General features: G+C 42.8%; 1 protein-coding gene across 7 annotated transcripts in view; it reads left to right on the top strand.

Annotated features, from left to right (window-relative positions):
* LOC106571378 (protein FAM184A) overlaps window positions 1–23050 on the top strand; it is a 105054-nt gene that overhangs the window by 35720 nt on the left and 46284 nt on the right. For all 7 annotated transcript variants that reach the window (XR_006759173.2, XM_014144394.3, XM_014144395.3 and 4 more), the window contains 3 exons: window positions 11177–12031; window positions 17146–17281; window positions 20196–20377. Coding sequence is in view for 6 of the 7 variants with exons in the window: in XM_014144394.3 (XP_013999869.2) it covers window positions 11177–12031; window positions 17146–17281; window positions 20196–20377 (1173 nt within the window). In the remaining variant the exon portion in view is untranslated. The remainder of the gene's footprint in view (window positions 1–11176; window positions 12032–17145; window positions 17282–20195; window positions 20378–23050) is intronic.

The raw sequence follows: 23050 nt of genomic DNA on the forward strand, positions 1-23050 counted from the left end.
GTCCAATCAACTGATTTCTGCATAATGTCAAATTATTGCATGTATGTATGAATATCTTAACTCAATCACATCTTTATGTTTAGTGCGTCAACAGCTAAAGTAAATTACAGCGAGGAAAATGACCCGACGGCTCGGATCTCGCCACAACCTCTCTCTGCGGAGGCAGCTGTTGCCACGGCAACTCTCTTTCTTTATGTTAGATTTGCTGTGTCAATCAGGAAGGCAACAATGTGCCTCAATTCCCTGATTCTCAGCCGTGGTGTGCAATTATAGTCCTCCCACACAATGCTAACTATAGCACACCACCATACAAGGCTTAATATTAACTTTCTTTATGAAACTGCTCTTTGGTGTGCTCTCAATACCATTATAATGCTGTAGGCATACAGTTACTTTTTTTACGCATAATGTTACATTGTGGATTTATGAGTCTTTAAAACATTTTAAACAAACAAAGTTGCTCAGCATGGGATATGAGGCAAAAGTAAAACTCATGACTGATACAAGCTTTTCATTGTGCCTCAATCCCATTGCCTTTACTATGGTCTCTCTGGGTTTCATTTAGGGCCTTTGTTAAACACAGTGAACTGTAACAAGTGGTGTAATTAGGAGAGGACCCTCTCATTATAGCTCTGGTGATAGTCAACCTGCCGCAGGGTACAGATAACATGGGCACCAGTTCAGAGGTGACATGTTACGATAGTTCCCCACTGTGTGGTCTTGAACCTGACTGCCATGACCCTTAACCTTCACTGTGAGTTATCGACTAGCCTACTTCCACTCATAATCATCTTGTTCTCTGGGAGTCTTTGGCCAGGGACACATTTGTTTGTGCAGGTCACCTCTGCTACAACAAAGATAGACATTCTGGAACAATCCCAACTGACAAAGCAGTGATTTGTGAAGATCCTGATACAAATTGTCCCTCTGAATGGCTGCTGGCCAACTCTCCAGATCTCCAACCCTCATATCAGAGAGAAAGCTGAGTGACTCTCCCCCCATAGGTTTTAGCTGGGCTTTCAAATGGCACCTGCAAACTGTCTCATAGTGAGGATTTAATTTGACACTCCCAGCCAGCCATACTGTAGTAAGGTCTTTCTAAAATGCTATCTGCTTCATCTCTATTTTCCGTATCTAGGCTACATCATTAATGTGGTAATATGTCTGTCTTTGCTTGATCAGAGAATTGAAAATAATAATTAGTAATTGATTGGAGAAGTCAAATAGCGTTCAATCCATGAAGGAAAGATGAAGGAATAGAGCTGTCTCTTCTCAATCCTCTGGCCTAAAGCCTGAAACCTGTGTAGTCAGCACTGTATAACATCAATACCAGATGTTGATATCAGTCAGAGATCATTTTGAAACAATTTAGTTGGACTTCATCCACACAGGAAAAACTACTTGAAGAGTGAAACAGAGGAAGGAAAGGTTGTCTTTGTACAGGTTTTTGTTATACAGTGCATTTGGAAAGTATTCAAACACCTTTACTTTTTACAGCCTTATTCTAAAATGGAGTAGAAAAAAATATAATAATCAATCTACACACAATAGCCATTAATGACAAAGCAAAAATAGAATTTCTTACAAATAAAAAACTGAAATATAAAATCGACATAAGTATTCAGACCCTTTACTCAGTACTTTGTTAAAGCACCTTTGGCAGCGATTACAGTCTCAAGTCTTCTTGGATATGATGCTACAAGCTTGGCACACCTGTATTTGGGGGGTTTGTTCCATTCTTCTCTGCAGCTCCTCTCAAGCCCTGTCAGGTTGGATGGGGAGCGTTGCTGCACAGCCATTTTCAGGTCTCTCCATGTGTAGTTTGGGTTGTTGTCCTGTTGGAAGGTGAACCTTCGACCCAGTCTGAGGTCCTGAGCGCTCTTTCATCAAGGATCTCTCTGTACTTTGCTCCATTTATCTTTACCTTGATCCTGACTAGTCTCCCAGTTCCTGCTGCTGATAAACATCCCCACAGCATGATGCTGCCACCACCATGCTTCACCATAGGGATGGATGGTGCCAGGTTTCCTCCAGACGTGACGTTGGCATTCAGGCTAAAGAGTTCAATCTTGGTTTCATCAGACCAGAGAATCTTGTTTCTCATAGTCTTTAGCCTGAATGAGTCTTTAGGTGCCTTTTGACAAACTCCAAGTGGGCTGTCATGTGCCTTTTACTGAGGAGTGGCTTCCGTCTGGCCACTCTACCATAAAGGCCTGATTGGTGGAGTGCTGCAGAGATGGTTATCCTTCTGGAAGATTCTCCCATCTCTACAGAGGAGCTCTGTCAGAGTGACCATCAGGTTCTTGGTCACCTCCCTGACCAAGGCCCTTCTCCCCTGATTGCTCAGTTTGGCCGGGCGCCCAGCTCTAGGAAGAGTCTTGGTGGTTCCAAACTTCTTCCATTTAAGAATGATGGCGGCCTCTGTGTTTTTGGGGACCTTCAATGCTGCAGAAATGTTTTGGGACCCTTCCCCAGATCTGTGCCTCGACACAATCCTGTCTCGGAGCTCTACGGATAATTCCTTCGACCTCATGCATTGATTTTTGCTCTCACATGCACTGTCATCTGTGGGACCTTTTGTATAGACAGGTGTGTGCCTTTCCAAATCATGTCCAATCATGTCGTAGAAACATCTCAAGGATAATCAATTGAAACAGCTCAATTTCGAGTCTCATAGCAAAGGGTCTGTTTTCACTTTTTCATTGTGGGGTATTGTGTGTAGATTGCTGAGGATTAATCAATTTTAGAATATGGCTGTAATGTAACAAAATGTGGAAAGGTCAAGGGGTCTGAATACTTTCCGAAGGCACTGTATGGATTCAAAGACACCCCTCCCAGGCAGCATACAAGCATCGTGGACTGAAGGTTGTTCGTCATAGAGATCCAGTGCCCACGTCTGATGTAGGAAGAGTAGAATGGGACTGTGTGGGATAGATTCTGCTGTGTGGGGTGGTTAGGTGCTGCTGGTATCTAGAGTCTTTAGTGATAATTGTAAGTCCAAGCATCATTCCTGCGTCACTGCAGTGGGTTGGAGGAGAGATGAAATAGACGAAAAAGGGACGCATTGGAGGGATGAGCCAGCGTGTGTGTGCGTGTGTCTCTCCACAGGGACTCTCAAGCTATCTGTGTCAACAGACAGGTGGGAGACCAGGTTGTGTTTTGTATTAAACAACATAAATGGTCTTTCTAGTGTTGAGTCAACAACACCAATGTCAGCATCTGATGGTCGACACTGAGGGAGGGATCATAGTCTCAGATTAAACATTTAGCACAGTGACTTGACAGTGGCATCACTGCTGAATGTTGATCTCTGGGTTGTCATAGATTTTACAATGATGTTGCCTGTTCGCAAAGTGAAAGGAGCTAATCAGTTTTCCAGCTCGGTATGTTTTCCATCACATCGTCTATAAACATTGCAGACAGATGAGCGAATAAACTGTCAAGCGAAGCAACGTGGTGTCATAATGATATTGTTGAATCCACTCAAACCATTTTGCACTCCGAAGCATGATTTTGTCAGAGAATCCTGTGAAGATTGGGAGACTGTTTTAGCCTCAAATTAGCCAGGACAAACATATTTTCCCGATGTCACTAATATAATCATAATCAATAAAATCATAGCACATTATTGGGCTCATTCAGTAGTTTTTACAATAATATTTTGTGTTAAAACAGAATATATATTCCTAAAACATGCACTAAATGATACTGTTGCTGCTTCCTGTTGTCATCGCTTTTAGATTCATGGCAGAGTGTTAAAACACTGGTTTTTGATGTCCAAATTCGTAATCAATATGCTGAAATAAGTTGTGATATTTTGAAGACCAATACACAAATGTGACTCCCTACACACACGTCACACTTGTCTTCAGATGAATTGTATTTTGCTAAACTAAAACCTGATAAACTGCACACGGAAACAATATTGACCAAGCGGTCACTCTAGACTAGAATTGATTAGCTTGTTCTACTGTAATCAATAGTGTGTACAAATCACTTGCATCAATATTGTATTGAAATCAATGGAACTGGGACAGTAACCATGGCGATGTACCTTCTGAGAACCACATTCAGTACAGTTTGGGGAGAAGGGTTTCATTTTATAGGCTCATCCAAGCCACGCATTGGTCAGCTTCTTATAAAGTGCAATTTGCCAGGTTCACATTCATGACCCCCCCTGACTGAAGCATAGAAACATGTGGATTCATAAACCATGTCTGTAAAATGGTTATTGCTGTGTGGTAAACAAATGTGGCTTGTAACAGACTCCTTATTTGAGTTGATAAACCGGGTGGTGCTTAGCTAGTTTAGTGAGGTAATAGGAATCCCTCTGAGAATTCTTTAAGGGATTTTTTATGACACGGATGTAGTGAGTGGGTTTATGAATGGGAATGGAGCAGTGAGTAGTATGTGAGGGCTTTGATATAATCAGGACAGAATAGAATAAATGAGAAGTGGGAAGACTGTGCAGCTGTGTGATACAGGTAGGTTTGAGACCAGCGGTCTCTAATGAGTAGGAAGCATTCCCTCAGCCCCACGTCTTTCCAGCCAAATAACCTTCTGTAGAAGCTCATAATGAATAGCTAAGAGTTTGAATAGTAGGGAGTTCTGCTTCTTTTCTCCTAATTTCTCATCAAATCGTAGTGTTCTTTGGATTTTCCATGCTGCTCAAGGATAGAGCTGATATTTAATTAACTTGGCCCACATCCTGAAACTTGGAGCCTGTCTGCGACTACCTTCCCAGAGGCTGCGTCGAGTTACCATTAGATAGTTGCTGGGTATTGAGCTGAAATTACAGCACACTCTCTTAAATACACATCACTTTGTCCAATTTCTTCCCATTCGCCACAGGTAAAGGTGAGAGTGGATGGATTCAGCTGATTTCGGTTTAATTTTAGGTGTAATGTATTTGCACCAAGGAAAATAAGTGATAAAGAACAATACAGATAAAATAAAGAAATGGTGTGTAGGTGTGGTTGGTAGCCCATGGGCTTATATAAAAACCACACCATAAAAAAACTATTTACAATATATAGGTACAAAAATAAATAAGGTTTGTAAAAGCCTGGTGCTATTGGCTGCTGACCTACTGAATGTAACTTTGTTCTTTGTGCAAAATCGCCTAGCCTGAACTTAAAATCACTCTTCTATACCTTTTACGGTCAGAAAGCTACAGATTGCTGTTAAGTGTCTGTTGCCCAGAGGAGAAATGTAAAGTCCAGAGAGTCTAGAAAGGGGACAATGGTGCTGTGGACCAAAATACCCCCCAAATAATTAAAAACACCTCACTGAACCAGCTGACAGAAACGGCATTCGTGCTGTTAAGTCCGTTTCTGCGGTAATGTGGACTCTTAACAACATGATGAAACTTTGTTGCACCTTGCTGAAAAAGCAAGGGGTTGGAGCAAATGAGTCTTCGGTTGCCAAGGCAATGCCCCCCTCCCTGCAAAAGCAGCACACATCGAAATAGAATGAATGAACATGCTTAAAACCTCTAACCCTGGCAATTTTTTTTTTACAATATATTTATTGGCAACCCTGGCAATTTGACTGGTACACGTGCAATAACTGCCTGCAATTGTGACGCAATAATTGGCATGGTAATGTAGAATGTTCATTGAAATGATCTTAACTGATGTGGCTCATGCAATGGAATGTATTTTTTAAAAATATAATTCCAGTTGAGTTGACTCAACAAATCACAGCACATATTGATGGGTGCAGTACACTTCCTGTGTTGCTCCTATTGGTACACTTGCAATGGCCGCCAGTGCACCCATTATGTCATGACTTGAATGGGGACACCCGTTCTATTCATTCTATTTCTATGTCAGCACATTCGGTCAGGAGGAGAGGAGAAAATGTGCGTCTTTGCAATTCGAACGGTTGTTACGGTGACTGTGGTCATTTGGCTGGCCAATTACCGTCATCTAAAATTCACTGCCCTATCTGTAAGTGCACTGAAGAATGTGCATAGTGTGAGATCAGAAGAACCAGTTATTGTAGGGAACAGCCCCTACCCAGCTTCCTCTCTTCGATCACTAGAACTCCAACTCAACAACGGCACTGTGAGCTTTCAAAGACTGAGTTTTCTCCTGGCTTACACTTCTCCAGTGGAGTTATGCATTCACGATGTGACAAGCCCTGTTGACAGGTCTGAGATCAAGGTGGTGATTTGGGAGGGGCCCATGGGCCATGGTTGCGACGATAATAGGCTGCTTACTCTCACATGGGTTTTTCTCCAGGCAGCTTGATGAGCCCACTCTTGATGAGCCCATGCATGGGCAGGGCAGACCTGCCCTGTGTGAGTAGAGCTGATGTCTCTCTCTGCCCATACTCTCGGTTAACCTGGAACTAAAGTTTTGCGTCAGATGCTCAATTAAGTTCTGGTCCATACAGTGCTAAGAGAAGAGAGAGAACGAAGATCGGAACCGGAAACAAAGAGCACCACCCTCTCTCTTTACAGGCAAGTGTATGGCTAAATGTCCCCTCCCGTTCCGAAATTCGAAAGATGCTAACACCTGCAAAATAGTGATTTGCCCAAATAATCAGTGAGGGAAAACCCAAGCACCGGAAGTAATGCTGCTTTATCTCACTCATCCCGTTGTGTCATGACAGCTCTACGAAACCATTTTATGTTTACGTAGTCTGTCCATGAGAGATTATGCTGCCCACCACTACCCAGTCCTGTTGGGCACTGGAGATGGTGAGGAGAGACAGCCAAGAGACAAACAGACCAACCGACCAAGTGGGCAGCTAGTCTCCATTCACTGGCCCAAGGAGACCCCCCCCCACCCCCCACCCTCACCACTGAGCTGTCAGTGTGTCCAGACAGACTGTCATATCAGGGTCACTGACACCGTGGAATCTCGTTGTCTGACCCACATCCCTCCCTGTTTCAGCCCCCCAACAGAGAGGCCCACTGAACCCAAGTAACTGAGGAGTGGAAGAACACTTACCTCCTTGGCAGACAATCTGATTCCATATTGCCTCGAGCAAGGAGCATCATGTAACCTGGACAGCTCTTTTGAAGTAAACATAAAACACTGTTGAGATGATGGCATGACTATTGGAATTGGGATTGAGTATGTCAGACTTGGCAGCGTCTGCAATGTATATCCGTAATACCTCTCTCAACTCCACAACCGTCCAGGGCCTGGTTTCCAAGGCGATGCTTTAGAAAGTTTAGTCACTGTGCTGATGGAGCGCTATGTACAAGGCCAATCAAAGTCCTCTAGTATTCCACTCCCTCTGCCTTGCCTCATTTCTCCAGCTTGTCCCTGGGATGAGGGGGAGAAAGGGGGCCAACAGAAGTGCTTCTTCTTCCCCGGCTGATCAGCCTGTTTCCCCCTAGGGCGATGGATCACATAACAAATGCTCCACAGCATGCTGCCTGCAATGCGCTCTGAAAAGGATGCTCCGAACCCCACTAGGAGATGCCTTGTCTGTCGCCTCACTCAAAAAAATAGGCTCCAAAATACTGTTGTTATTTTGATGTGATCTATAAAGAGCTTTTCTGTCATTTCCAGATCTTTAAACCATTTTGTCCTCTTGCATTGTTCGAGGTGTCATCCAGTCATGTGTGGAGACATGATCACATGCACATTTATTCAGGCAGCTTCTCCAGCAATGCCACAGTCTATGTTCTCATCATGTTCTATGGCAAATAGCTACAGAACAAAGCAAGTCATACATACTGATATTTTGACCAATAATGTCTGTCTCTCTACTCAAAGTTATCTGAATTGAAATGTTATAAAATGACCTCAAAGTAAGAAATGTATTTGAGTGGCTGGTAAGACGTAGTAGGTCCTGCCCTGGACACATTCTCAGACAGATGTTTACACTGTTCCTTTCCAGCAGATACTTACAGATGTGTTCTGCTTTCTGTGTTCTGCCCTGCTCACAGTCTCCACATCCTAGAGAGGGTGCTGCCCAAGTTGGATGACATCAGGGGAATGGCAACCATGCCTTCCAGCAGCAGGCACTAAATCCCCCTGGTAAACAGACTAAACCTGTCAAGGCCGGCTAAGGAAATGGGAACCACTGTAATCAAGGCTTTTCTCACCACCCAGTGCTGCAGCCTAGTAGACAGTGTTAGAGATTGATCAGGCAGTATCCCAAAAGTTGGCATGAGTCCTCTGCATTAGTATCTAAGTCCTCTGGTTTCATCTGCTTCATTATCTGAGGAAGATCAGGGACCATAGACGATGCTGTTGGAAGGAAGCATATTTACAATATTAAAATGAGAGGCATATGATTTAATTATCTTAATCAACCATTACATTTGTGAAGGAGGAGATTGCAGTGCTTTAGAATTAGATCTCATTCAGTAAGGCTTTCAGGGTAGTTAGATGAATCAGACAAATTGGGGCATGACTCATTTGTTTTGCACCCACACACGAAAGGTAACCACTCCACCATCCATTAACACAGGCACTTCCTGTCTGAAGGCAAGTGGAGCACATCACTTTCTGTGACCTTCGCCATGTGTCTCGGTTGTAATTAAAATGTGTTATGTAATAAGGCTGAATCTCAATGGAAGACCGATAGGGAAGTCAACGTTTTCTAATCTCAGCCTACAGTACAGTGCATCATGATTAGACCAAGAGTTGTAAATGAATATTGCAGATTATAGAGAGCCGTGTGAAATATTCATCAGTGTAATGAAGCTGTGGAAAAAACATCTATCCCAATAACTAAGAACACACCAATACAGTTACGCAACAGAACAGAGAGAGGAACACCAACACAACATCATCAGTGAGTGTGTGTAGTTTCTCTATGAAGAAACACCAGTGCATTCGGGAGCAATGACGCTCAGAGCAATGACGCTGCAATCAATCAAACCTGCCTTAGATAAGATGACGCAATGACTTGTGTAAAGACTATTTACACAACTACTGCCTATGTACGCAAACCATAATCTTCTGTCTGAGAGAGGCTTAAAAATGAGAGCGGGAAAAATAATACATTAATATGTGGACTACTGCTAAGTCAGGCTTTTAAAACAAACATATTCACAATCAGGCCATGTAAATGCTGCAGTGGGGGAAGTTTTGGTTCACACTGCTGGAGAAGCTCATCGTAGTGTTCCCTCTGTATGAAACCAAGTAGCGTTTACAGAGCCGGCCCAGACCTACCCCCTCATCTGCCTTAATTACCTCCTGGATTAAGGTGCACCTTGCAGTTTAGTGGAAAATGTGCATGTAATTACTGTAATTAGCACTAGGCTATCTTTCGACTTCATTCAATCCTTTTCCACACTTAATTCAGTAGCTTAGCGAATCAGCATCTCACTTCTTTAAGGGGCCTCGAAGGTGGTTGATGCGCTACAGTATATTCGTACGTTACTTAGTCCAACTAATACGGAATACGAGTCAGGAATTAGGTTTACAAAACTGGAAACATGACTGGGGGAAAAAAGTCACATAAGCAAGATTGCCTTTATGTTGGCTTCAACTGAATACTGATGCAGACAGTCAATGGCAAAGCAGCTGAACATTGATGACCGCCCGGCATTGAGATGGCAGTCAGTCATTCTGCAGGGCTGTCCGTTAAGACCCATTTCCAGCACAGAGCAGAATGTGATTGCGGCCTCACCGAGGCAGTTACCACCGCTCAAAGCTAATTTGGCCCCGTTTACCGAGTGCCCCATTGTACTGAACAATATGTTACCCTTCCGCACTGCTCTACTAGAACTTTTTCCTCTCACTTATCCAGGCAGCAGCAATAATTTGCTGTTAGGAGTTTGCAATCAATACATAACTATGACGTCGATATTTTAGAGAGGGAGCGAGAAAGAGAGAGAGAGGAAGACAGGCAGGCCAACACGGTTCCTCTCAGGTCAAATGGAGGAGAGAATCATTATGGGATGATGACATCACTGCACGCTTCTTTGCTTCTCAGTCCACTGCTTTCACCCGCTGAGCCTATGGGACTGCAGACCGCACTCTCTCTATCATCTCTCCCTCTCTTTATCTCACTCTTTATCACTCCCTCTCTATCTCTCTCTCTTCATATGTGGCTGGCTAGATTGCCGCGCTAACACCAGATAGGCCCAGAACTTTTAGCTCTTTCCCCTAGTCATTTGTCAAAACAATTATGGAAATGAATTCTGACTCAGCCCTCATCGCTCGTGAGAAACTTCACAAGCTGGGGCCCTTTCATTCCCATAGAATGCCTTTCATTGAGGGTATTAAAAGATTAATATTATGTTTATAATGGGAATTGAGCTGGGATCCCGCTGCATAGGCCTTTTTATCTCATTTGAGAGCTTGCCATGCGATTGAGAGATGGCACAGCAGTAGAGGTCACAATAGCAAACAACAAATGCCTGTTGGTTTAGTATTTTCTTGAATAAACCTTTGAATAACATGTTGTCCTACCTGGCTGGGAACAATGTATTGTATCTGCTCTTATTTGATGGAGAGCTGTAACGGACAGTCATACGAGTGATGCCAATAGGAGTCGGTTTAAAAAGGAACATTTTCTGAACATTTTAACATATTAAAAACACAGGCAAGTTGGCAACACGGTTAAGACATGCACAGTCCTCCCCCTGTTATTCACCCTGGCATATAAAATATGGATACAATTCATTGAAAAGGGCATTTTATTTTCCATTTCTACTCTATCTTCTTATGACAGGCGTTTTCAAAAGTATTAAAGTGATGAATTATTGACTAGGTTTATCTGGTGACAAAACAAATAGCCTTATTCCGTAGGGCAGCAGCCTCGAGCCAGCACCCTGGATCAGTAGAGGGGAGGGAGGATTAAGATTAGGGGGAATTTCTCATGGCTTTTGAACTGTAAATGTAAAACGTATTTCCCCCCTAAATTCTGTGTGACCAGAAAATCACTTTGTAGCCAGATTATCCAGGCTTTCAGTTGGAAGTCAGTTTTGGGATTTAAAGGTCAACCACTCACTTAACTGTCAATCATCTGTCTCATAAGTATTTTTTTGACTGTTGCAGGAAGTCAAAGTAATGATAAACCTTCAAGGTATCCCTTTTAGTTTGAGGACAATTCTAACACATCCCCACACAGTTTTAACTTTCTTACTGATGAACATTTACTTTGATCTCCAGCACCCACTCAAACAAGCCATTGGATGTGTTTGTTCTATGCTGTCCTTTTTCAACCACCATACTGATGCTCTCTCTGCCTCCCCAAGGTGATCTACGCTCTGAACACCAAGAACGACGAGCACGAGGCGGCCATCCAGACGCTGAAGGAGGCTCACGAGGAGGAGGTGCAGCAGATCCTGTCGGAGACACGGGAGAAGATCATGCAGTACAAGAGTAAGATCAGCGATGAGATGGACCTGAAGCAGCGCATCCAGTCGCTCGAGGAGTCCATGGAGCTGCACGAGCGCATGAAGCGCCAGGCCCTCGCCGAGTTCGAGACCTACCGGCAGCGTGTGGAGGACATGCAGCTCTGCACCGAGGCCCAGCACACACAGCGTGTTGTCACCATGTCCCGCGAGGTGGAGGAGATGCGGCACTCGTTCGAGGAGAAGCTGCGCTCTTTCGGCACGGCGCAGGCCCAGTTTGAGCAGGAGAAAAAGCTGGCCCTGGAGGAGCTAAAGGCCAACCATCGGCAGGAGGTGTCGGAGCTGCTCCGCAGCCACCAAAGCCAGAACCAGAACTACAGCAAGGACCAGGAGAAACTGGGCCAGCTGCACAAGGCGGAGGTGGAGTCCCTGTCAGAGCGTGTGGAGGAGATTAAGGGGGACAAGAAGAGGCTGGTGGAGGAGTACGAGGCCAAGCTCAACAAGGCCCAAGCCTTCTACGAGCGCGAGCTGGAGGCCATGAAGCGCACGCAGCAGCTCACCGCAGATAACCTGCAGGCCTGGAAGAAGACCGAGGCGGAGCTGCGGAGGGAGTTCCACATGCAGGAGGCAGCGCTGCAGAAGACCCTGGGGAAGCTGCGCTCCGAGCTGCAGAGGGTGCAGGAGGAGGCCCGGGAACATAGGGAGAAGTCCCACAAACTGCAGGCCTCGCTCACTGCAGCCGAGAACAATATCAAGGTAAGAGAGCCTGTGGAGATGCCCAACTGTGGCTTAAACATCCTAATGAAAGCCCCCAAAGCTATTAGAGTCTTAAAGAGATACATGAGTGAACTTCATAGTAGAGGATATGTAGCATTGATGTTAAATTATCACTGTAATCTTTAAACCATGTAATCCTTAAACCCAGAAAGCAGTTAATATCTTAATCCTGAAAATCCCATTGTGGTTTAATAGTCATTTAATGAAATGATTAGAAGTTAAAATCAAACTTTGAAGTGCACAGGATTAAAAAAGTGCAATCCACAGTTTGATCTAAATTTAAGGGTCCATTTAAATTGCCATAATTAGACCTCTTCATCATTCACTCTCCTAATGTCTAATCATGGTGATTTTAGCAAAAATGCTCCTACCTAGAATGCTCCTACCTAGGGTTACACGATATGGGAAATGTTTTTATCAAATATTGCGGTTGCGATTTGATGTGCGATATAGATTAAAACAGTTAGGTGAACTGTTGGAATCATATAATTAAGCAATAAGGCTTGAGAACCTGGGGATTATTGTGTGATAACTCCCGAATAAGGCCTGTTTTTAGGAGGGGGTTATCACACGATAATCCTGGGTTCGAGGGCCGTATTGCTTTTATAAAATTGGCAATATTTTTAAAATATTAACGTTTTCATTAAAAACGTTGTTTTAATGAGAACATTTGTTTTATTTCAACCTTCCACCAGACGATATAGTCCGGGCAAAAAAACAGTTCTTAGTTCTGAAGTTGCTAACCAAAGGCTAGTCGTTAATTCTATTCTCATGTTTTGATCCTGTCGTTCATTCTATTCATTCCATGTTGCTATGCTAAACAAATCATTGGTATGTAGCTAACTAGCAGAGGTTTAATGAGGATGAGAGACAATGATGACAAGATAAATAATTTATAAATAGGCAACAACCAGCTGATTGTCCAATAAAATATTGCTAGGCTAACGTTACTAGGCTAACATTACTTCTCCTTTGCTAGCTAGCTAGCTAGCCAACTGAAGCTAACACACAATCACATCAAGCAGCTGAAATAGCAGCAAACTATGTGCACTTCAGTTTGTTTTATCTTAGTTTCTATTGCAATTCCTTTGGATATATCCATTATCATTATTCTAATGAATGAATTTGCCTGGCTCAGAGAAGCTGTCAGTCTCGTCACGTTCAAATGCATGGCACGGTGGAGATTGCAAAAATAACTTTGCTTTGACTCTGGTTGTTACAGATATTCCCTTTCAGTCAGCCAAAGGCCTAGTCTCTGTAACATGTATTGGTGGATCTATGTTAGCTACTTTCTCTGAATGTATTTTAATGGATAGCTCCCAAGAGCTCTTCCAGTCAGTTTAGTATGGGATGGGTGCTCAGGTGTGACACGATGATATCAGCCATGTCGCCACAATTAGATTTTTCATTAAGGGAAACAAAACAAACTGTGAGGGTGATTAAAGCATATCCTCTCCACCTGAACAGCTCATCACACACACACACCAGAAACTGCTCATCAGGGAAATCATACCACACGGACCAATCAGAATGCATCCCCTCTCTTACTCCTAACAAGATGTTTATTTTACTTTAGCTAGCATTGTTTGTCTCTCTACAAAACATGCAGATGTAATTTAAAATCAAATCAAATGTTATTTGTCACATGCGCCGAATACAACAGGTGTAGACCTTAGCGTGAAATGCTTGCTTACAAGCCCTTAACCAACAATGCAGTTCAAGAAATGGAGTTAAGAAAATATTTACTAAATAAACTAAAGTAAAAAAAATTATTAAAAAGTAACACAATAAAATTACATAATAATAATAACAAGGCTATATACAGGGGGCACTGGTACCGAGTCAATGTCCATGGGTACAGGTTAGTCGAGGTAATTTGTACATGTAGGTAGGGTTAAAGTGACTATGCATAGATAATAAACAGCAAGTAGCAGCAGTGTAGGGGGGGCTCAATATAAATAGTCCTGGTGGTTATTTGATTAATTGTTCAGCGGTCTTATTGCTTAGGGGTAGAAGCTGTTAACCTCTTGGGGCTAGGTGGGACGCTAGCGTGCCACCCGTGGTGCACTCCATCAACAGCAGGTGCATTTCAAGAGCGGCAAATTTGAATCCAAATAAATGTCAAAATTCAAATTTTTAAAAAATACAACTATTTTACACCATTTGAAAGATAAACATCTCCTTAATCTAACCACGTTTTACGATTTCAAAAAGGTTTTACGGCGAAAGCATAAATTTAGAGTATGTTAGGACAGTACATTTACAAGAGTTGTGTGTAATGTTTTGTCAAGTCAAAGACAGGGTCACCAAAACCATAAAACCAGCTAAAATGATGCACTAACCTTTTACAATCTCCATCAGATGACACTCCTAGGACATTATGTTAGACAATGCATGCATTTTTAGTTCTATCAAGTTCATATTTATATCCAAAAACAGCGTTTTACTATGGCATTGATGTTGAGGAAATCGTTTCCCTCCAATAACCGGCAGTCAAGTCAGCGTGACAAATTAAATAATTAAAATTAGAAAACATTGGTAAAATATTATATTGTCATTTAAAGAATTATAGATTTACATCTCTTGAACGCAATCAACTTGCCAGATTTAAAAATAACCTTACTGGGAAATCACACTTTGCAATAATCTGAGCACTGCGCCCAGAAAAATACGCGTTGCGATACAGACTAGACGTCATGTTGGGGAGATCTAAAATCGAAAATACTATGTAAATAATCCATTACCTTTGATTCTCTTCATCAGATGTCACTTCCAGGTATCACAGGTCCATAACGAATGTAGTTTTGTTCAAAAAAGCTCATCATTTATGTCCAAAAATCTCCGTCTCGTTAGCACATGATGTAAGCCAGCCGGACTTCTCGTCATGAACGAGGGGAAAAAATATATTTCCGTTCGTTCAAACATGTCAAACGTTGTATAGCATAAATCATTAGGGCCTTTTTTAACCAGAACATGAATAATATTAAAGGTGGACGAATGCATACTCTTTTATAACGTATTGGAACGAGGGTACCCAACATGAACTCGCGCGCCAGGTGTCTAATGGGACATCATCGTTCCATGGCTCTTGTTCGGTCAGATCTCCCTCCAGAAGACTCAAAACACTTTGTAAAGGCTGGTGACATCTAGTGGAAGCAATAGGAAGTGCCAAAATATTCCTAAGCCCCTGTGTTTTTCAATGGGATAGGTTTAAAGTCAATACAACACATCAGGTATCCACTTCCTGACAGAAAATGTCTCAGGGTTTTGCCTGCCAAATGAGTTCTGTTATACTCACAGACACCATTCAAACAGTTTTAGAAACTTTAGAGTGTTTTCTATCCATATATAATAAGTATATGCATATTTTAGTTACTGGGTAGGATTAGTAACCAGATTAAATCGGGTACATTTTTTTTATCCAGACGTGCAAATGCTGCCCCCTAGACTCAACAGGTTAAGGAGCCTTGTGGACCTAGACTTGGCGCTCCGGTACCGCTTGCCGTGCGGTAGCAGAGAGAACAGTCTATGACTTGCATGACTGGAGTCTTTGATAATTTTTTGGGTCTTCCTCTGACACCACCTAGTATATAGGTCCTGGATGGCAGGAAGCTTGGCCCCAGTGATTGGGCCGTACGCACTACCCTCTGTAAGTGCCTTACGGTCGGATGCCGAGCAGTTACCATACCAGGCGGTGATGCAACCGGTCATGATCAGTCTATGATCAGCTCCTTTGTCTTGCTCACATTGAGGGAGAGGTTGTTGTCCTGGCACCACACTGCCAGGTCTCTGACCTCCTCCCTATAGGTTGTCTCATCGTTGTCGTTGATCAGGAATACCACTGTTGTGTCGTCAGCAAACTTAATGATGGTGTTGGAGTCATGCTTGGCCACGCAGTCGTGGGTGAACAAGGAGTACAGGAGGGGACTAAGCACGCACCCCTGAGGGGCCCCGGTATCTATAAGGATAGATATAAACCGGACCTTATGAGGGAATATGGCACGTAAGGCCTAAGATACTTTACAACTCCATCTTATCTTCAAATTGATATTTGGCAAGATTTCTTTGATTTCCACCGAGGCATTCTTAAGTTGAATATCATATTTTAGCTTGAGGACATATAGTCCTGAAATCAATGCATTTAAAAAACAAGTACTCCCCACACCGATCCTTCAGAAAAAGGTTTACATTTTAAATTGAAATCTTAGTTATTTAGCAGATGCTCTTATCCAGAGCGACTTACAGGAGCAATTAGGGTTAAGTGCCTTGTTTAAAGGGATACTATGGGATTTTGGCAATGAGGCCCTTTATCTACTTTCCCAAAGTCAGATGAACTCGTGGATACCATTTTTATGTGTCTGTGTCCAGTATGAAGGAAGTTAGAAGTAGTTTTGCGAGCCAATGCTAACTAGCGTTAGCGCAATGGATGGAAGTCTATGGGTATCTGCTAGCATGCTACATTAGTCTACTACCTCTTAGCTTCTTTCATACTGAACACAGAGACATATAACATGGGGAATTACATAAAGGGCCTCAATGCCAAAATATTCCTTTAAGGGCACATCAACGGATTGTTTTTCATCTAGTCGGCTTAAGGATTCGAACCAGCGACCTTTCGGTTACTGGCCTGATGCTCTTAACCTCTAGGCTACATGCCTCCCTGCTTCGTACTGCCCCACCAGACAAGTCAATATATTTACCAATGCATTAGAACTCCACTTCCATATGGACTATATTCCCATGGGAAATGTAAATCTAAGTGACTATTTCATGGCCAGTCCTTGAGAGCAGTAGAGAACATGCACCATACTGTAAAAGCTGTCCAATTAAGAATGAAAAGTGGCTAGTTTCTCAAGCTCTACATCTCTACAGAGAGAGTGCAAATGCAGGAAAGAAAAGAGTGATAGAGAGAGAGAGAAATTTAAGTGATTATTAGAGCATATGAGTGAGTGAGTCGTGTATATATACTGTTTCATTGTTCTGGCAGAGAGAATGAACATGGGTCAGGAAGTTGACCCTGTGCTATGTGTGTCTGTCTGTGCCTCAGGAGGGTAGGCTAACCTGTGCTCTGTGTGTCTCTGTCTATGCTCCAGGAGTTGAGCAAACAGCTGGACGAGGTGACGCAGGATGCCGAGATCGTGGAGATTCGACAGAAGGAGGCGGAGTGTGAGCTGGAGGCCACCAGAGATCGTGTGCAGCAGCAGGCCACAGAGATCCTCCTCAAAGCCAGTGAGCTAGCATGCCTCCCTCCTCCCCAGCCTTCTTATCCTACACTCTACGCTATCCTTCTCTTCCCCTCTTCTTCCTTCCTTTCTCTGTTACAACCCACACTACCTGAACAACACTAATAACCACAATTTGAGTAATGACCCACACCACTCTTAGTCCAAACTTGATTTCCCCCAACGTTTAAGTCTATGGACAGTTGAAGTCGGAAGTTTACATACACCTTAGCCAAATACATTTAAACTCAGTTTTTCACAGTTCCTGACATTTATTCCTTGTAATAATTTCCTGTCTTAGGTCAGTTAGGATCACCACTTTATTTTAAGAATGTGAAATGTCAGAATAATAGTAGAGAGAATGATTTATTTCAGCTTTTATTTCTTTCATCACATTCCCAGTGGGTCAGAAGTTTACATACACTCAATTAGTATTTGGTAGCATTGCCTTTAACTTGGGTCAAACGTTTCGGGGAGCCTTCCACAAGCTTCCCACAATAGGGTGAATTTTGGTTCATTCCTCCTGACAGAGCTGGTGTAACTGAGTCAGGTTTGTAGGCCTCCTTGCTCGCACACGCTTTTTCAGTTCTGCCCACAAATTTTCTATAGGATTGAGGTCAGGGCTTTGTGATGGCCACTCCAATACCTTGACTTTGTTGTCCTTAAGCCATTTTGACACAACTTTGGAAGTATGCTTGGGGTCATTGTCCATTTGGAAGACCTATTTGCAACCAAGCTTTAACTTCCTGACTGATGTCTTGAGATGTTTCTCCAATATATCCACATAGTTTTCCTACCTCATGATGCCATCCATTTTGTGAAGTGCACCAGTCCCTCCTGCAGCAAAGCACCCCCACAACATGATGCTGCCTCCCCCGTGCTTCACGGTTGGGATGGTGTTCTTCGGCTTGCAAGCGTCCCGCTTTTTCCTCCAAACAAAACGATGGTCATTATGGGCAAAAAGTTATATTTTTGTTTCATCAGACCAGAGGACATTTCTCCAAAAAGTACGATCTTTGAACCCCATGTTCAGTTGCAAACTGTAGTCTGGATTTTTTATGGTGGTTTTGGAGCAGTGGCTTCTTCCTTGCTGAGCGGCCTTTCAGGTTATGTCAATATAGGACTCGTTTTACTGTGGATATAGCTACTTTTGTACCTGTTTCCTCCAGCATCTTCACAAGGTCCTTTGCTCTTGTTCTGAATTTGATTTGCACTTTTCGCACCAAAGTACATTCATCTCTAGGAGAAAGACGCGTCTCCTTCCTGAGCGGTATGACGGCTGCGTGGTCCCATGGTGTTTATACTTGTGTACTATTGTTTGTACAGATGAACGTGGTACCTTCAGGCGTTTGGAAATTGCTCCAAAGGATGAACCAGAATTGTGGAGGTCTACCATTTTTTTTCTGAGGTCTTGGCTGATTTCTTTTGATTTTTCCCGTGATGTCAAGCAAAGAGGCACTGAGTTTGAAGGTAGGCCTTGAAATACATCCACAGGTACACCTCCAATTGACTCAAATGATATCAATTAGCCTATCAGAAGCTTCTAAAGCCATGACATAATTTTCTGGAATTTTCCAAGCTGTTTAAAGGCACAGTAAACTTTTGACCCACTGGAATTGTGATACAGTAAATTATAAGTGAAATAATCTGTCTGTCAACAGTTGTTGGAAAAATGACTTGTGTCATGCACAAAGTAGATGTCCTAACCGACTTGCCAAAACTATAGTTTGTTAACAAGAAATTTGTGGAGTGGTTGAAAAACAAGTTTTAATGACTCCAACCTAAGTGTATGTAAACTTCCGACTTCAACTGTATATATCAACGACTTCATGTCATGAAATATTACAATGATGTTGGTTAACATTTACGAAGTCTTTGCACCAGTTTGCATCAGATATTTTCACAGGTACACAGGCTCAAACCTACTGTATATAGGCTTCCAGCTATTCTCAATTTTGTGTCACGCGACTCTTTCCTTATCGCTTGTGTGATGCATTCCCAGTGGATGGCAGAATGAACCAGAACCCAAATAGACGTTTTTAATTCATTCTGGAGGTAGGTAGCGCCAACTTCAGCTAGTGTACCTGTTGACAGAAGATTGTGCTGTGACAAATCACTTCCCGGTATCCCGGCAACAGAGGTCCAGTGTGCTCTGCTGCCTAGCCCCAGCTCTGCTCCGAGACCTCTTCACCCCCTCCTGGCTCTGGAATGTACCCTGATGGGGAGAGGGCTTACATAGACCCCCTCACCTAGCTCTTACCTAGCCCTGCAACATCTGTTGTGGTTCAAATGCCTGTCATACCGTGGTCAAGGTATACAACAAGGACAGAGAGAAAAAGAACATGTTTGCCTTTGTCTGGAATTTTCCGTGGTGCCTATTGTGTAGTACTGTATATATCTGTAGCCCCATGTTTGGCATCAGACACAGAGAGGCTGCTGCTGAAAACACTCACCTCTTAGCTGTTGGAGAAACACTTAGACTATTAGCATCACAGCTACTTGGGCTTATCTGAACTGCTGTAACATAACTGTTTAATGGGGAAATGGTGTATCCCTGCATTAATGGTAGTCATGAGCCCAAGGAGGTGAAAGCCGTGTTCAAATTAATTACGCCCAGTTTAAGGCGTGCTGCACTTTGTACGGTCTATACTGCAGCGAGCCCTGCTGAATACTCACAGCCATGCCTGTGTGATCTCATTTGATTATTAGTGATGCCTTGCTGCGTCAATATTTCATCTGGCAATGAAATACTGGCTCACCGAAACGTCAATGTTTAAACAGTACATTGACCCAGGTCAACTCTCTATGGTTATACTGCTGTTACAGGTAATGTCATTCTAATAGCCCTGTCTGGCTGGACTGTTTGTCACTGTGTTCTCTCTCTTCATCTCTATCTCTCTCTCTCTTCCTCTCCTCTGCAGGTCACATTGGCAGCCTGCAAGCCACTCAGATGAACCACGAGGCAGCCATCCGGGACCTGGAGTCTGAGAAGTCTCGTCTGAAGGACAAAGTGGTACGTCTAGAGGAGGAACGCGGGTCCCTGCAGAACAAGTCCCAGGCACTGGAAGACAGGCAGAGGCAACAGATTCTCTCCCTGGAGAAGGTGAGCCTTCAGGGGCGTGGAGAGAACTGTATTTCTGCCACTGGAGACTGGAGTTGTCTGAGGACAGACTCTTATTCTGCACCAGCTCCTCTAAGGAGAAAATATTAGGTTTGAACGTGTTTACAACAGATCTCCCCAGTTAAACACTCCTCACTGATTTAATGGGCATCAGCTGCTGCAGGGCCTAAATCCACTCCTCCATGTTTAATTCACTGCTAGTGCTGAGCGATTAGTGCTTTGCGAGGTCGGTTTGACTATTAAAAAATAATCACGGTTTTCAATTTGGGTTTCAATTTAAAAAAAAAACATTAAATGCGTTATCAAATAATGACATTAAAATGATTTTAGAGCTTCCCTCAGCCATCACCTGCCTTCTTCCTGACACTGACAGTGGGTTGGTTGAATGCTGTAACAACACAGAATTAAGCAATATGAGCCCCATGATGGTAGTAGTGAATGCCCATTACTGCTTAACACTTATTAACCATCATTGATTCACTTACTTTACTTATTTTACTTTAATAAAATATTACAGTTGTGTATATTACTTAGTTTTTTTGGTCTTTTCTTATTTTTCATTCCGTCATCATCTGATCTCTGCTCAGACAGTATCAGCCAGCCAATCAACCATCTAACGTTATCTCACGTTTCTGTGGTGAACTAGGTTTAATATTTGCCTAATGAAAACATTCCAATCAGCCCCTCGTCCCACATAGTTCTTGAGAAATTCTCTGGTGAATGATTTGATTTCTCCCTAGAGAAAACGGCGCGTTGAGCTCGCTAACTAAATGGAATTTAAGTAAATGAACCGACGTCGGTCAATTAGTTGTTAAACAACCGAAAGAAAGCCCAACATTTTGATTAATCGCTCAGCGCTATTCACAAAACTCAACATCTTGGAAAGAGAAGTTACTGGACAAAACCATTTTTTGTTGCCGTTTAGCTGATTATTTCGATTTAGCAGACTACACTTTAGCTGTAAATAGACATCCATTTTGTGTCACAGTTCGCTTCATATATCTCAACTATTAGCCATGGCTGCTACTTCCACTATAGTCAGCATTTTTCTTTCAGCCATGCTTTCTGGTTGTAAAATAGCATTTAACTTCAATTATTAATGTCAGATTACACATAAAAACTCAGATTTTACGACTAAGTATTTAGATGGCTCCTTGGAAAGTCCTCTGTGCTCTCAGGAGTTACGGAGCCCTGAAATATGCATGGCTTCTGAACACACAAACCTGCAGATGGCCATGCTCCTTATTTACCAACAGTAGCGCTGAAGACAAACTGCGCTTCCCCCGTAAATGAATGTCAAGTATCATCTATTTTTCATTCAGCGTTTACATTATGGTAAAATGTACAGTTGAAGCTTTCGCAATATACCGTTCTGCATGACGATATCAGTGGAGGCTGCTGAGGGGAGGACGGCTCATAATAAGGGCTGGAACGGAGCGAATGGAGTGGCATCAAACCATGTGTTTCATGTATTTGATATCATTCCACTTACTCCGCTCCAGCCATTACCACGAGCCCGTCCTCCCCAATTAAGGTGCCACCAACCCAGGGGCGGAAATCCCGGGGGGGACACGACCCCCCCCATCCTGGGAAAAATATGATTTGTCCCCCCCAATATATCACTGAAACATAACTATGTAATTTAAATAATATTAATAATACGCAATGAAAGCAATTGTGCTGATTATAGACACTTAATAGCGCGTTTTTAAGTTTCAAAAGATTGCGACCCCCCCCGCCCTTTGCCTCACAATGGTTTGATCCACTGCCAGTTCCTTAGCTTGCTACGTAACTGCCGTGAGGTTCATCCAGTCAATCGCGCACACACACTAGCTGAATATGCAGAGCTAGCGCGCAAATATTAACTATTAAGCTAGCTAGTACCTATTCCATTTATGTGGCGTCGTCAAAGATGGAATCAGCATGCAGATGATGTTAGTGCTTCAAAGTCCCTGTGATAAGGTTAGCGATAAACTGAAGTCCAAACTGAACAGAACTACACTCTCATCTACCATTGTCTTAAATATATTTAATAGTCTCGTTGCAAAAGCTAAATTGTCGCAAGGGAACTTTTATTTATTTATTTTATTTCACCTTTATTTAACCCGGGTAGCAAAGATTATAGCAAACACCACTGAAACTGAATTGGTGCTCGCTAGCTTTGTAAATTCAGCTATTGTTGGAAGCCAGCCAATATGAAACAAACTATTAAAATTACAAAAGGTTGCAGCATATGTTGTGTAAATGGTGAACTCATACAGCTGTCAACTCTTGTCATTTTAATCCGTTTCACATTTGCTAGCTACCTTTTAGATCGAAGCCCATATAGAATGATTGAAGATGATAGAAGCCCATCTCCTACTGTAAATAACCTACACACTGTGTGTGTAGCCAGCCAGGTAGAAAAATGGCAGAAAAATAAAAGACGGACATCAGAGTATTTTTCAATACACCAAAACGCATAGTAAGAACCCTGGTAGCCTAATATCTCAAAGACTAGTTGATAAAATGTTCATAAGAAAGAAATGAAATTCTAATGGAAATGTTAAACAATGATGTAATTAGGCAGAGCAGGCAACAGATGGCACACAGACAGTAGAGTTGGGGACAGATATGCAGGGACAGACTGGCAGAGACAGGGAGTCTTTGTTTGGC

Source organism: Salmo salar, chromosome 15, assembly GCF_965601325.2.
Source record: "Salmo salar chromosome 15, fSalSal1, whole genome shotgun sequence".
In the NCBI taxonomy this organism is placed as follows: Eukaryota; Metazoa; Chordata; class Actinopteri; order Salmoniformes; family Salmonidae; genus Salmo; species Salmo salar.